This window comes from Saccopteryx leptura, chromosome 2, assembly GCF_036850995.1.
Source record: "Saccopteryx leptura isolate mSacLep1 chromosome 2, mSacLep1_pri_phased_curated, whole genome shotgun sequence".
NCBI lineage: Eukaryota > Metazoa > Chordata > Mammalia > Chiroptera > Emballonuridae > Saccopteryx > Saccopteryx leptura.
In genome coordinates this window covers 272084467-272098687 of record NC_089504.1, presented here as the reverse complement: position 1 = coordinate 272098687, position 14221 = coordinate 272084467, and the positions used below count along the sequence as shown (strand labels likewise).

The following is a 14221-nucleotide window of genomic DNA, read 5'->3' as shown; positions in this document are numbered from 1 at the left end:
GTAAGTTCGTGAGGATACAGCTCTTGCAGGCCGCATCCAGTAGAGCCTCAGCCTGGCCTCTCCCATCCCGGCTTCACAACCAATCAGTCTCAAGCAAGGCAAGGTCCCATGCCTCACTTTCCTCACCTGAGAAATGAAAACAACGCCACTGATACCATTTAGACACTGGGAAGGTCAAATAAGAAAATAGATATAGATATGTGTATGGAGGTGTGTGAATTTTTCTTGTAAATACTTAAGCAGTATTCAAACACCAGTATTTTTGTGCAAGTAAAGAAAAGGATAGGTTCAGAAGATTCTGGATGAGAATCAGGAAGGTTCCAGCAATAAGTCTATGAAATACATCCTTTTTACCTAACAACTTTGGCTTGCTCAAGGATCAGGTACCAAGAATGACAGAACTGAAAAGGCCTGGGGAAAAAGAAAGACTGATAAAGTTCATTTATTTGAGAAAAATAAAAAGACAAAATAGCTTGAGAGACTCATCAATTCTATGGACTCCCAAGTGCTTTAATAAAAACAAGCATGAACTCTCGTACAACAAAAGTCACCCACAAGGATCCAAAGATCCCAGAGTTTAAAACAGAAGAGATGTGCCAGCTAACTATTAAAACACAAGGCTAAACGTGGTAAGAGATGCCTGCATAAAACTACCTTAAGAGCAGAGGAAAAGAGACAACAAATTGACCCCGGTAGTCAGGAAAGGCTTGGATGTAAAGTAACTGTCAAGATCCCCCTTGCAGGACGGCCCACGGTTTTTATTACTACAAAGTGAAGACAAACTGAGTCCCCACCAGGGAAGGATATTCAAAGAAAAGGAGAGCACGGATGTTAAAGAGGCTGAGAATGACACTCTATTCACAAAGTAAAGCCAGATTTGGGGTTGTAGACATCCAAAGTTAAACAATTGCTTAATTTCTGACATAAATACCTTTCCCCCTAAAGCAAGCAGTCTCTATTTTCAGCACTTTTCCCATGATGCACTTGTTCTTTAATGGAAGAGATAAAGGCAGTGGGAAACAAGGTCTTAACCCATATACCTTATGTCACAGCTAAGTACCAACCAGCTTGACCCCTTCACAAATACAAGCCCGTAATGAAATGCAATTGGGCAAAACCTTGGTTTCTTTCTATTTTACTGAGAAATACTTCAGTTGTATTCTCTTAACTTTTTACTTTGAAATCTTCAGCTACAATTTTTAAATTCAAGTATTGAGAATTAGTGATGAGGTTGTCACGGAAACAGTGCCATCATTAGCAAATCAGCTGCACAAAGCTGCCCGGTATCCATGACCAAAGCAGACAACTTTCATGAGGAGAGGAAAGGGTTAATGTGCAAGGGACTCAATATCTCTTGAGGTCCTACTAAGTGTGAGGCAGGGAACTAGGTCCTGGCTTCCTTCTTTCTCCACTTATTTAATGAACATTTGTCAAGCACTTACAGAGTGCCGGCACTGTTCAGTGGGAGGGATGTGGAATAAACAGGAGAGACCCCGCTTCCGCCTTCACAGACCTCCTTCATCTGTTGGAGGAGGCGATTATTAAACAACAGCATTTTCAGACGCATGAGTGCTCAGAAAGGAAATTGCACATGAAAGGAGGGCTTCTGAAAGGGGGGTCCACCTGGCCCTGGGTGGGGCAGGGGCAGCTGGGAAGGCCTTCCAGGGGGAGCTGTGATGTCTACATTGAGACTGGAAAAGTGGGTAAGAACTTGCCGAGTCAAGAGAAGGCGAGAAAGCTTGTAGGCGGAGGGAAGGCATGTTCCGAGGCTCAGGGGCAGGAGAGGATGTGACAAGAGGGAGTGCCACCGGCTGACACCCAGAGTGGGCAGAACGCTGCAGGGGGAGGCTGGAGAGGAGAGTCAGGTCGGGTAAGTCACAAAGGAATTTTAAATGTAGTCCAGGAAATAACAAGATGACGTTAAAGGACTTTTCAGCAGGGAGTAGTAAGATGAGGCTTGTCTTTTAAAGCCCCACAAATCCTCCCAGCAGTCCATCAGGATAGGCAGCATCCTTGTTTCCTGAGGGAGGGAGGAAGAAGGACTAGGGAAGCTAAGTAACTTTTGTAAAGTCACACAGCTGGAACACAGTGATGGTTTGGATGAGGACTCAGGTCAGTCTGACTCCACGTCTCCTTCTCTTTCCACTACATCATCCTGTCTCCAAGGAAACAAACAAACAAAAAGCTACAGAAAAGCCTCAACCCTCATTTTAACTGATCATTTATACCTTTTTTACCAAAATCAAGTGCAGTGTTGATCCCTGGAGTCACTGAACATTTGAGTCCTCCCCTGCCTGGCTTGAGTAAACAGTTTATCAAAGTACAAGAAACACGTACACACAATGGCTACCTAGAAATGAAGCTGAGAACCCCCCCCCCCCCCCGAACACACGAGACCCCAGCCCTCAGACAAGAGAAGGCTGGCCAGAAGAAACACCATGGCCCCCGTGCATGTGAAGGGACCCGACTCAGGCTGGGCTTCAGGGCTGGCAGGAGACAGGATGGCCATTAGTCCAGCCACTCTGCCCAAGCTCACCTTCATTGCACCATCAAGTGGTCATCCACAGCCCCTCCGGTAGTGAGCAACTTACTACCTGCTAGCCAGACTAGTCCTTCCTGCGACAGTCCTGAGCACTTAAAAAGTCCCTCTAGGAGAGCCTGACCTGTGGTGGCACAGGGGATAAAGTATTGACCTGGAACGCTGAGGTTGCCAGTTCAAAGCCCTGGGCTTCCCTGGTCAAGGTACCTATAGAAGTTGATGCTCCTGCTCTCGTCCGCCCCTTCTCTCTCTCTCTCTCTCTCTCTCTCTCTCTCTCTCTCTCTTCTCTAAAATAAATAAATAAAACCTTTTTTTTAAAAAGTCCTTTTAGGAGAAGCACAATGAACTCAAAACCCAGGTACTTGGGGGAAAGGTTCCTGTCACCAAGGTTACCTTCCTCTCCAAAACAAGACACTACTCGGTGGGTAGTGAGGCATAATGGAATCAGAGATGAAGAACAACGGTTTCCAGGGGACAGGGAACGGATGGAGGTGTGACTATAAAGGGTGACATACAGAGTTCCTAGGTGGTGATGGAATAGGTCTAGATTTTGGTGGGAGTGGTGCTTACCCAAAGCTACACATGAAATAAAATTGCATAGAAGACACACACATAAACACAAATGAGTGTAGTATATAAAAACTGACAAAATATGAATATGGTTTTTAGTTTAATTCACAATATTCTATACATGTCAGTCTCCTGGTTTTGATACAGTACTATAGCATTATATATAAGATATTACCACTGAGGGAACACAAGACACTCTACACTAGTTTTGCAACTTTCTGTGAGTCTATAATTATTTCAAAATAAAAAGTTTTCAAAAATAAATGTTGGGTGTAAACTGCAAATTGGAAAAATATCAGTGTGATATAATTTGTGTAAATACATTTAAAACATCACATAATCATACTATATATTTTTACAGGTAAATACATTAAGTAATAAAAATATTAAAAATTCAGTAGCAAGCCAATACACAACTTCATAATAGCAATTATTTCTGGGAATAACTTATTGCTTTCTCATATGTGCCTTGACTGAGAGACTCTAGCCGAGCCAGTGACCTCTTATTCGAGCCAGTGACCATGGGATCACATCTATGACCCCATGCTCAAGCCGGTGACCTCACGCTCAAGCTGGTGAGCCCACGCTCAAGCTGGCGATCTCAGAGTTCTGAACCTGGGTCCTCAGCATCCCAGGCCAATGCTCTATTCAATGTGCTACTGCTTGGTCAGGTTGGGCATAACTTCTAAGAGAACTTAAACTTTACCTGTAATATCTTAATTTTTAAAAAGAATTTGAAGTGAGAACTGACATTTACTACTTAAACAGTGTAAATAAATTAATCTTGGTTAAATTACTATCTGCTATTCTAAAATCTTAAAAATATTTCTAAATTAAAACCAAAACTGTTCATACAAAGAGATTCACTAAAGCATTCTCTGCAATTACCAAAGATTAGTAACAACCTGAACATCCATCAACAGGCAGAGAGCTAAATAGGTTTGGATATAGTCATGCAATAGAATATAAAGAAGCCATTTAAAAAAGTAAAGAGGGGTATGTGATCTTAGGAAAATATACCTGGAAGTGGGGGAAAAAAAGCAAATAGGAAAATAATATGTATAGTATGACCACATTTTTATTTAAATCTTATTTACAACTATTTGTAGTTAAAAACAGGTACGTACTTCTAAGAAACAGTAAACTTTTCACTTTCTACTTTATATACCTCCCTGTTTTAAAATCTGATAAAGAATCTGTTTTATTTTTGAAACTCAAGAACACTTTTTAAAAAAGATTCAAAGAACCAGAAGTCAAAGTCTAGCATTAAACGAACAGTGCTGGGCATGTACCACACACAGGCCGAGATGTTTGCACTCAGACTCTCCCTTGCGCTTTGTTAATCCATGGGGACCTGTTGTTGTTTGCACTCACTACCTCCATTTGAAGAGAAGAAAGAGGAGGAAGCGGAAGCTCTTAAATGGGAAATGACTTGCTCAAAATCACACAGCTAAATAAGCTGTCAAATGAGTTGTAGCCTGTAACGTTTCAGCCCATTATGCCTGTCATCCCCGTGAAGAGCAGGAGCACACAGGGCGTCTACCAGATGCCCCTGTAATGGGGTCGGGGGCAGGGAGGGGATTTGTGAGTGGTGAGAGGGTGGCACCTACTCCCCCCCCCCCCATGCCAGAGTGGCCTGTGCTCCAGCCTCCACAACTGCATACCTCTGGTAACACCCTGACCCGGCTCCCCCAGAGGGCAGAAGAGAGACAATGCGATGCGACAGAAAAGGTGGTCTCCCCTCCACGTCCTACCCCCACCCGTTCCATGTGGAGAGAGGCTGGCACTTGAGTCCCAGCCAGACGGTACCCCAGCTGGGTCGCTCCTGCATGAAGGCCACAGAGTGAATCACACAGTGGCCACAACTCCCTCCCTACTGGGGCAGAATGCGTTCCAGTGACAAGGTGGTGGCCGACTCAGATCCCGCTTCCAGAACGAATTCTCTCCCCGGCTGCAGGGTGGGCTGACAGGCTCCTGTTAAGTGTCCTAAGGGACAGAAAACTGAGCTTTCCAGTGAAGCACCTGCCACTAACTGGGCGGCTGAGTCCCCATACGGGACTCCTCTAGCCAGCCATCGGCCGCAGAGCGCCCCTATAGGAATGGCAAGGCCTCCGTCAGATCTGCACCGTGGTGGTTGGAGGCTTCCCTTGCCCAAGAGGGCTTCCTCCCCCTTTCCTTTCAGATTTGTGAAATCCACAGCCCAGCAACACAGGCTCGCTGAAACAGCTAATCACAAGGACGATAGGACGCTTCTTCTCCCCCACACCTGACCACCACTCCACCACGGGCCTACGGACCCAAGTTTCTTTTACCCAGTACATCATGTCCACCTTCAGCAAAAAGTTGCAAGTCATCATAACAGGCAAAAACCACAATGTGAAGACATAGAGCTAGCAACAGAACCAGGTTAAGAGTTATAAATAGTTCTTATTTTGTTATGAATGTCTATATATAACATATACATGTGTATATATGTTAAGCAAATGCTTTTATTTTCTTCCCTCTCTTATCCCCTCATCATCGAATGTAAGATATATTAATTATAGGTAAGTTTACATCTTTTAAGTATTTAATTTACAGGATACCAAGAAGAGTGAATATCACACAAACTTGTCCCAGCAAGAGGAAGAATCCCACCCTGGCTAGCAGGATTAAAGATGGTTTTTATTTTCCTTTTGCTTTCTGTGTCCTCTTTTCCTTTAAAGTATGTGTTGCTCAAATTTTTTTTTAAATTTCACGGTTTACAGGTACAAACCGTCTTGCATACATGTAGCACATCTAACTCCTTCCCTACTCCTTTAGAAAAGTAAATTAACACCGACAATCTCAAGCAAGTTGGATGACAGCTGTCTGCAGTCCCTTTACATATAAGCACAAAGCTGCAAGGTAGGTCACTTACCCGAAGTCACACATCACGGTGTGTAGCCCGGCCAGGACAAGAGTCTGGGGATCCTGAAGGTTCCCTCCAAACCAGCACACTCGCTTTGTGCCGTTTTCTCGGCCCCGGACCCCCCAGAGGAGGTGTGAGATGAGCGACCCCAGCCCCTTACCTCGGCCAGGCGGGAGTGCTTGTGCACGTTCTCGCCTTTCTGCACGCTGGGAGCCAGCTGCTGCAGGACTCCCCTGCTGCTCGTCAGTGCTCTGGTCAGCCGGGCGAACTTCCCCCAGCCTGGAGCATGTGGAAGAGAAAAGAGACAAGTTCATCCGTGTCCTGAAGGTCCGTAGATACTTACACAAGTTACATGGACATTCACACAATGTCAGAAGCAGACACCTCATTGTCCTCCTGAGCTCCCAGTAGTCCTGGTGAAGACTCACTGCTCAGAAAGACACACATAGCACTTAACTGTCCCCCTGCACTCCCGCCTTATCCTAAGCATCACTTTGTGAAGTAGGTAGGGCAGGTTTTAGCACCTGTCTACAGAAGGGAAACCGAAGCACAGAATGCCTAGACAACGAGAAAGAGTCTAGAACCCAGATCTTTCCTCTCTGGCCCAAGGTTTTTTGGCCAGATACTAGAGGCAATTGGGATGTTTCTCTGAGTTTCTGACGGGGATCAGACTGTTCCCAACCGCCACATCTGCTCTGGCAGAGATCCAGCTAGTTCTAGGTTTTAAATGGACAAGCTAGTCAAATGGTATTCTTAAAATTACATTCTCTAAAGCCAGGAGAATAAGAAATAAATTTTATTCTTTCTTTATTCTAAAAAAAAAATTAGTAAATGGGGTAAAAAAGCACTGGCAGGCCCTGGCTGGTTGGCTCAGTGGTAGAGTGTCGGCCTGGCGTGCAGAGGTCCCAGGTTCGATTCCCGGCCAGGGCACACAGGAGAAGCGCCCATCTGCTTCTCCACCCCTCCCCCTCTCCTTCCTCTCTGTCTCTCTCTTCCCCTCCCGCAGCGAGGCTCCATTGGAGCAAGGATGGCCCGGGCGCTGGGGATGGCTCCTTGGCCTCTGCCCCAGGCGCTGGAGTGGCTCTGGTCGCAAAAGAGCGATGCCCCGGAGGGGCAGAGCATCACCCCCTGGTGGGCAGAGCGTCGCCCCCTGGTGGACATGTCGGGTGGATCCTGGTCGGGCGCATGCGGGAGTCTGTCTGACTGTCTCTCCCTGTTTCCAGCTTCAGAAAAATACAAAAAAAAAAAAAAGCACTGGGCAGGTTTTAGTCTGCTCTGGGATCAGTGAAGAACGGTTGGTGACAGGTCCCCTTAAAACAAGAAACTCAGGGCCTTGGCCAGATGGCTCAGTGAATAGAGCATCGTCCTGGCTCGCTGAGGTCATGGGTTCAATCCCCAGTCAGCGCACGTCAAGAAGCAACCAATGGCCTTGGCCAGTTGGCTCAGTGGTAGAGCATCAGCCTGGCGTGCAAGGGGTCCCGGGTTCGATTCCCAGTCAGGGCACACAGGAGAAGCGTCCATCTGCTTCTCCACCCCTCCCTCTCTCCTTCCTCTCTGTCTCTGTCTTCCCCTCCCGCAGCGAGGCTCCATTGGAGCAAAGATGGCCTGGGCGCTGGGGATGGCTCCTTGACCTCTGCCCCAGGTGCTAGAGTGGCTCTTGTTGCAACAGAGCGACGCCCCGGAGGGGCAGAGCATCGCCCCCTGGTGGGCAGAGCGTCGCCCCCTGGTGGGCGTGCCGGGTGGATCCCGTTCGGGCACATGCGGGAGTCTGTCTGTCTCTCCCCGTTTCCAGCTTCGGAAAAAAAAAATACAAAAAAAAAAAAAAAAAAGCAACCAATGAGTGCACAGCTAAGTTGAACAATGAGTTGATGTTTCTTTGTTTCTTTCTCACTCTCTCTCTCTGCCTTCCTCTCCCTCTCAAACCAAACATTAAAAAAAGAAGAAATAAAAGGAAAAGAAAGAGGGAGGGAGGGAGGGAGGAAGAGAAGAAAGGAGGAAAGAAAGATAGGAAATAGCTGTACATGCAAGCATCAATAAGGGTTCTGCAAAACCAAACCCACCCACCCTCCACTGCCACCACCCCCACCCCCACCATGACCCATACCCAAGGAGATGGCAGGGAAGACACCCCAGCCCCTGCCTGGCAGGGAGCTTGGGACCCTGACCCATCAGCTGATATGGCACAGAAGGATGACAAGAAAGGTCCTTGGACCTCCAAGCATTTTTCACTGGGCCCAGGCTAGCCTCTCACTCTGAATCACTTTCCAAGAATGTGGCTCTCAGAAGAGCTGGCTGAGTGGAGGACATGGGCAGGTGAATGAGTGTTGAATGAAGACATGGACAAGCAAGGTGAACTCCTCCATTAAACCTCTAACAATAGCAGGCTCTACTATTCTGCAGGAAGGAAATAATTTCTCTCCCAATTCCACTTCCATGTTCTCCTTCCTGAACTATAAACCTTTTCTAATAGGAGTCATTACCTAGTCAGATGAAAAGACCTCATTCATTCACGTACCTACAGGGCTAGGCCCTGGAAATACTAAGAGAAAGAAGACACAGACTCTGGCTTTAAAGAAGGCACACTCTAGTAGGGAAGACTGACAGATAAGTAAATAACCACGATAGATAGTCAGCTGAGTTCTACGACAGAGATGAGTAGAGAATGCTATGGCCAAGACTGTTCAGAGAAAGAATATCTAATCCAGTCTGGGAAGTCAAGGAGGACCTCCAAGAGGAGGTGACAGTAGAGCAAAATATTGAAAGATGAGCAAGAGTTAAGAATTAAGAAGGAAAAGATAGGCATTCCACACAGAAAGAAGAGTGCCAATGAAGGCAGAAAAATCATAAAATTGGGTGATATGTCAGTGAAGAGTAGGACATTCTAAATGGTAAGATAAGTGAGGCAAGGCCTGCAGAGGAGAGGAGGCTGCAGAAGAGGTTGTCAGAAGCTAAATCAAGCAGAACTTAGGTGGTAAGAACCTAGATAGGAAATCAAGAAATTTAAACTGCATCCTAAAAACCCATGGCAAACCGCAGACAGCGTTTAAATATGATGGAGATAAAACGTACACTATTTTTTTTTTTTTTTTTTTTACAGAAACAGAGAGAGAGTCAGAGAGAAGGATAGACAGGGACAGACAGACAGGAACGGAGAGAGATGAGAAACATCAATCATCAGTTTTTCGTTGCGACACCTTAGTTGTTCATTGATTGCTTTCTTATATGTGCTCTGACCACGGGCCTTCAGCAGACCAAGGAACCTCTTGCTGGAGCCAGCAACCTTGGGTACAAGCTGGTGAGCTTTTGCTCAAACCAGATGAGCCCGCGGTCAAGCTGGCAACCTCGGGGTCTTGAACCTGAGTCCTCCGCATCCCAGTCCGACTCTCTATCCACTGCGCCACCGCCTGGTCAGGCTACACTAAGTTAATTTAAGAAGGACAGAATGGAAGTGTGGCTAGTATACTTACAAAAAAAAAAGTTGACAGATAAAAGACCAGTCAGGACCCCAGGCAAGACACTATGCGGGCCTGGACCAATGTTGTAGCGTGGGCCAGACAACAAGTGGGAACTTGAGAACAGCCACAGAGGTAGAATCAACAGAACTCGGTGAACAAGGGCCGCAGAAGGAGAGGAGAGGCAACCAGCCAGCCTCTGGGCTCCGGTTTGGGTGACTGGAGTGACAGCCACGCAACAGAATTAAAAATGCAGGAAGAGAAGCCAAAGAGATTTGGTAGAAGATAAAATGTACGACTTAGTCCAATGCTGTCCCTTATAGCAGAGCAATCTGGAGAAACATTCCTGGAAATAAAAAACAAATCTCCTGTTGTCCAAATGGCCAACAGGAAGGGGCCAACCCAACAAGAGCCTGGTTCAGGAAAGGCAGCGGGGGTGGTTGCCTGGGGTGGGGGGAGGGGGCTGGGTGGAAACAGGTAAAGCAGTGAGAAATACTAACTGGGGTTACAAAATCATGATGGGGCTGTAGTCAATAATACTGCGATAGGCAGTCAATATAGTTAGTGATACTGCAATAACTGGGTGCGGTGCCAGGCGGGTACTGGAAACCTCTGGGGGACACAGGTAAAGTATACGACTGTCTGACCACTGTGCTATACACCTGGAACCAAGACAAAATCATATTGAGAGTAAGCTACAATTAGAAATTAAAAATAAAGACAGCTGTCACAGCCACCTTCAAGGAACCCTTTCCCGGCTACGGCCCTACAACCAGCAGAACTGCCCGCTCCCTCCTGTGTACCCCATTTTCCTTAGTGGACTCCTGTGTATCCAACACACACTGCTTGGGTGTCTGTAGGCTGAGAGGAGGATGGGCAGAGGGAAGAGGAAGTGAGAAAGGAAAGGGGTAGAAGGAAGGGGATACGTTGTACAATATAATCATCACTCAAAAGTGTTCTCTGGGTCCTTTCTCCATGCTCAGCCAGGACAACCACTATCCCTTCCTTGACTCCATGATGGCTGCTGGTTTCAACTGGGGTGAGCCCTCTTTTAGGCCACATTAGCCCACACAGCCCTGTACCCTCCTCAGGATAGAAGTGGTTGTAGGATGAGCCGGAGTCCCAGCCCCCCCCCCCCCCCGCCCCGCTCCGGGTAGGTCCATGTCCCTCCCCGGGAAACCATGCCGAGTCACTGTCAGTAGAAGTTGCAGGGGACTCCTGTAAGGTATCCACAGCCCCGAGGGAAGGCTGTGAGGTCGGGCTCGTCCTAGTCTGTAGTCACAGGTTCTTTTAGAGAAGTTGGTGCCATTGCCCAACATTCAAGAGAGAACAGTGCACACACAGGACCAGGATGGACAGTCAGTGTGGACCCTGCCCAAATGTCCTCAAACCTTCCGCCCCTGGCTTTTTCCTATCCGTGTACAAATAACCAAAAATCTATAATGACGTCTTCAAGTAGCAGTGGTTAAATCATCACCTTTCCATCATCCAAAGGGAATCAGATAAACTGTGATCACTGGAGGGAGTGAGGGGCTGTGGCTTGCACCCATTACTGTGTTTCTCTCCCAGGAGTGGCTCACATCATCCCTCATGAAGACACAGGGACACAGGTCGGCAGTTACGACAGCCGGCCAGGGCCCTCTCCCACTCTGGATCCCTGGTCTTCAGAAACCTCCTCGGGAGTGTTCCATTCCTTTCGTTGTCTGCATTTGACTCAAGTTTAACTATGAATTTAGATGTCAATACATGCATCTTTGTAAGTGGGTTTGCTCCTTTACTGTGGGATTACTTGGTGGGGCACGAGAAAAACAAGAGGGGTGACTTCTTCTTCGGTGTGCAATGCAGAAGGAAGATCCCGAGCCGTACACGCTGATTCTTCCCTGCCCACTTGGCAAAGTTCCTGGCTAGAAAGGAGAATGGATCGCTTCTCGGCCTTTTGGCTAAGATCAAGTGTAGAAAAGAGAATGGGACAGAGAAAAGTGCCCGCTTCCAATTACTCAAAATAACAGAAAAGCAAGAAATTAACAAATGATACTCCTGGAGTGTCATATATTCTCAATTCAGCCAAGAATTCCCACTTACTCTATCATTCAACCCTCACACACACACACACACACACACACACACACACACACACACACACACACACACACACTAGAGCTGATACCAAACAGCAAAACTAGCTTGACCTTCATTCCTGCTCTGTGCCATCTGTGGGTACTTTTTCTCAGACAACACGGGAATAAAGCAAAAGATGGGCAGAAAAGAGAAGACAAGGAAGTCCGGGACCTGGGCGATTCATCAAAAGGATCACGGAACTGACACATTAAATGGAAGAGGGGGCTCAGGGAGCGTATTCCCAGGGCTCTGGGAGAAGGGTTAGTTACTTGGTGGAAGGTGTTCTATAGACTGCTGCCCAGTTACCCATGTGTTTACCCCTTTATGGAAGAATGTTAGGCACCAAATGGCTTCTTGAATCCCACTATTAGGATGCACTCACCCCAATCTCAAGCCCAAAGTTAGTCACTGCATGATCAGAGAAAACAGTCATTTTAAAGGCAATGTGAGCACAACTGATTTTAAAGAAAAGACTAATCCAATGATGGAGAAACTTCTCACACTGCTGTGTCATAGAGCAATTACCTGGGGACTTTTCTGGGGCTTTGGATTACCCACCTTCCATTCCATCTCAAAGTGAATTTTAAACAAGTGTGAGTCAGCAAGACTCTGAAGACCCTACATGCTGACGGCAGTGCTGTCCTGAAACCCCACTAGATCCGGAGGACTCTCCCAATGTGAGAGCTCAGCCACAGAGAAAAGGCAAGTCAGAGAGCAAGGCAGCCACATGGCAGCGTATTTTCCATCTCGATTTGATCCTTGCAGCCAGAACTGCGGTTTATAGGCTTACAATGAACAAGGCCTGGAGAATTATCATGTTCCTCCATCATAAACAGACTAATATAAAATTTGACCTTGTCCTCGGCAGACCACCAAATCAACATGGGCCAGGGGCACAGTGACATGACAAGGGGGGGGGGGGGGTCTAAACATAGCTGCCACGGCAATTCAAATGGACAGGCTTATAAAGTCATGTCCTGGAGGAGCTGTCAGGCACAACCCACCGGCAGCATGCTTGCATTGAGGATTAAAGTGTATGTGTGCATTTTAAATTTCTACAAATCAAACCTCATGTTACTACTATTTATTTTCTGGACAAAGAGAATTAATATCTGGTTCCCTTAGCTAATAGGTGTGCGTCTGTGTGTGTATGTGTATACACACCAAAATTCTTATCAAAAGGGACATATATCATTGAGTCAGGTTAAATGGAGCGGAGCATTTTATTTCTAGAAAATAAACCTAAGTAAGTCTCACCGCATCACTCACGTAAGTGAGTCTCATTCATCACACAAAACGTGACTTATCTCTTCTTTCAGGTTTCACGAGAATCCAATGCAGACAGTAGGTGCATGTCAGCAGTATTCTCGGAGGAATGTGCCTTTCCCACTAAACACGGGCACATCGCCTACAAATGTTTCAATGGTGATGGAAAGCAAACATTCTGGCTCAACCAAACCACACATTTTAAAGTGTTAAGAGGAAAAACCTGCAAGTGTCAAAATACCTGATTACCTTTAAAAAACTATTTCTGAGATTATTCGGTTGAAAAAGCAAATGGCCTTTCCAGGTGGTGGCAAGATGACAATCATGAGTGAGTCTATCACCAAGTAACAGCTATGGCTTTGAGAAATCTTCAAGTTGGAAACGAGAAACCAGGGACTCGCAGGAGAAAGGGAAACTGCGGGAGGCTGAGACACTGGTGGGGAGAATTTACATCCACTGTAGTCTTAAAACCAAAACGCAGGCTGAAACGGATTTACTACACTAGCAGAGAGAAAAACAAAAAGATAGAATGCACTGATCTACACAGCATCGTGCTCAGAGTTCTATAAATGTGAGAGTCCAAATGTGCTAGGATTTTAAATGTCCTCAGAGTACACAGCCCCTGAAAAAGCCTCCACATGATTAATGCTTTTCAGTTCCTCCTATAATGCCTACTTAACAATCACCGTTTTGTCACATTGAAACCAACGTGCCCCAGTGCGACTCCCCTGGATTGCACTCTCATCTCTCTGCTGTGTCTTAGGAAACCCCAGGCACAGAACTCTCCGGGGAGCTGGAAATTCAACCAGCAAGCCAGGAAGTGCCACAGCATGGGAGCACCCCCAGCTTCTTTGGCATAAGGAGTGGACACTTCACAACAGGGACTGAAGAGTGTGCTATGACACCCTCTGAGCCCAAACCTCTGGTAATAGCCATCCTTTCAAGCCATCCTCTTCAAGAGTACAGGCCCTGGCTGGTTAGCTCAATGATACAGCGTTGGCCTGGCATGTGGAAGTCTCAGGTTTGATTCCTGGCCAGAGAACACAGGAGAAGCGCCCATCTGCTTCTCCACCCATCCCCCTCTCCTTTCTCTCTATCTCTCTTCCCCTTCTGCAGACAAGGCTCCATTGGAGCAAAGTTGGCCGGGTGCTGAGGATGGCTCCATGACCTCTGCCTCAGGCACTAGAATGGCTCTGGTTGCAATGGATCAACAGCCCAGATGGACAGAGCATCGCCCCCCGGTGGTCATGCAGGGTGGATCCCTGTCAGGCACACGTAGGAGTCTGTCTCTCTGCTTCCCCGCTTCTCACTTCAGAAAAGTACAAAAAAACAAAACAAAACAAAAAGAGTATAGTCATTCCAGAAATTCTGAGCCATCTCCTTTAC

The 14221-nt window shown here is 46.7% G+C and overlaps 1 protein-coding gene across 2 annotated transcripts in view; it reads right to left on the bottom strand.

Moving 5' to 3' along the window:
- KCNH1 (potassium voltage-gated channel subfamily H member 1) overlaps positions 1-14221 on the bottom strand; it is a 334319-nt gene that overhangs the window by 261685 nt on the left and 58413 nt on the right. For both annotated transcript variants that reach the window (XM_066366052.1, XM_066366053.1), the window contains exon 5: positions 6160-6278. In XM_066366052.1, coding sequence (XP_066222149.1) covers positions 6160-6278 — 119 coding nt within the window. The remainder of the gene's footprint in view (positions 1-6159; positions 6279-14221) is intronic.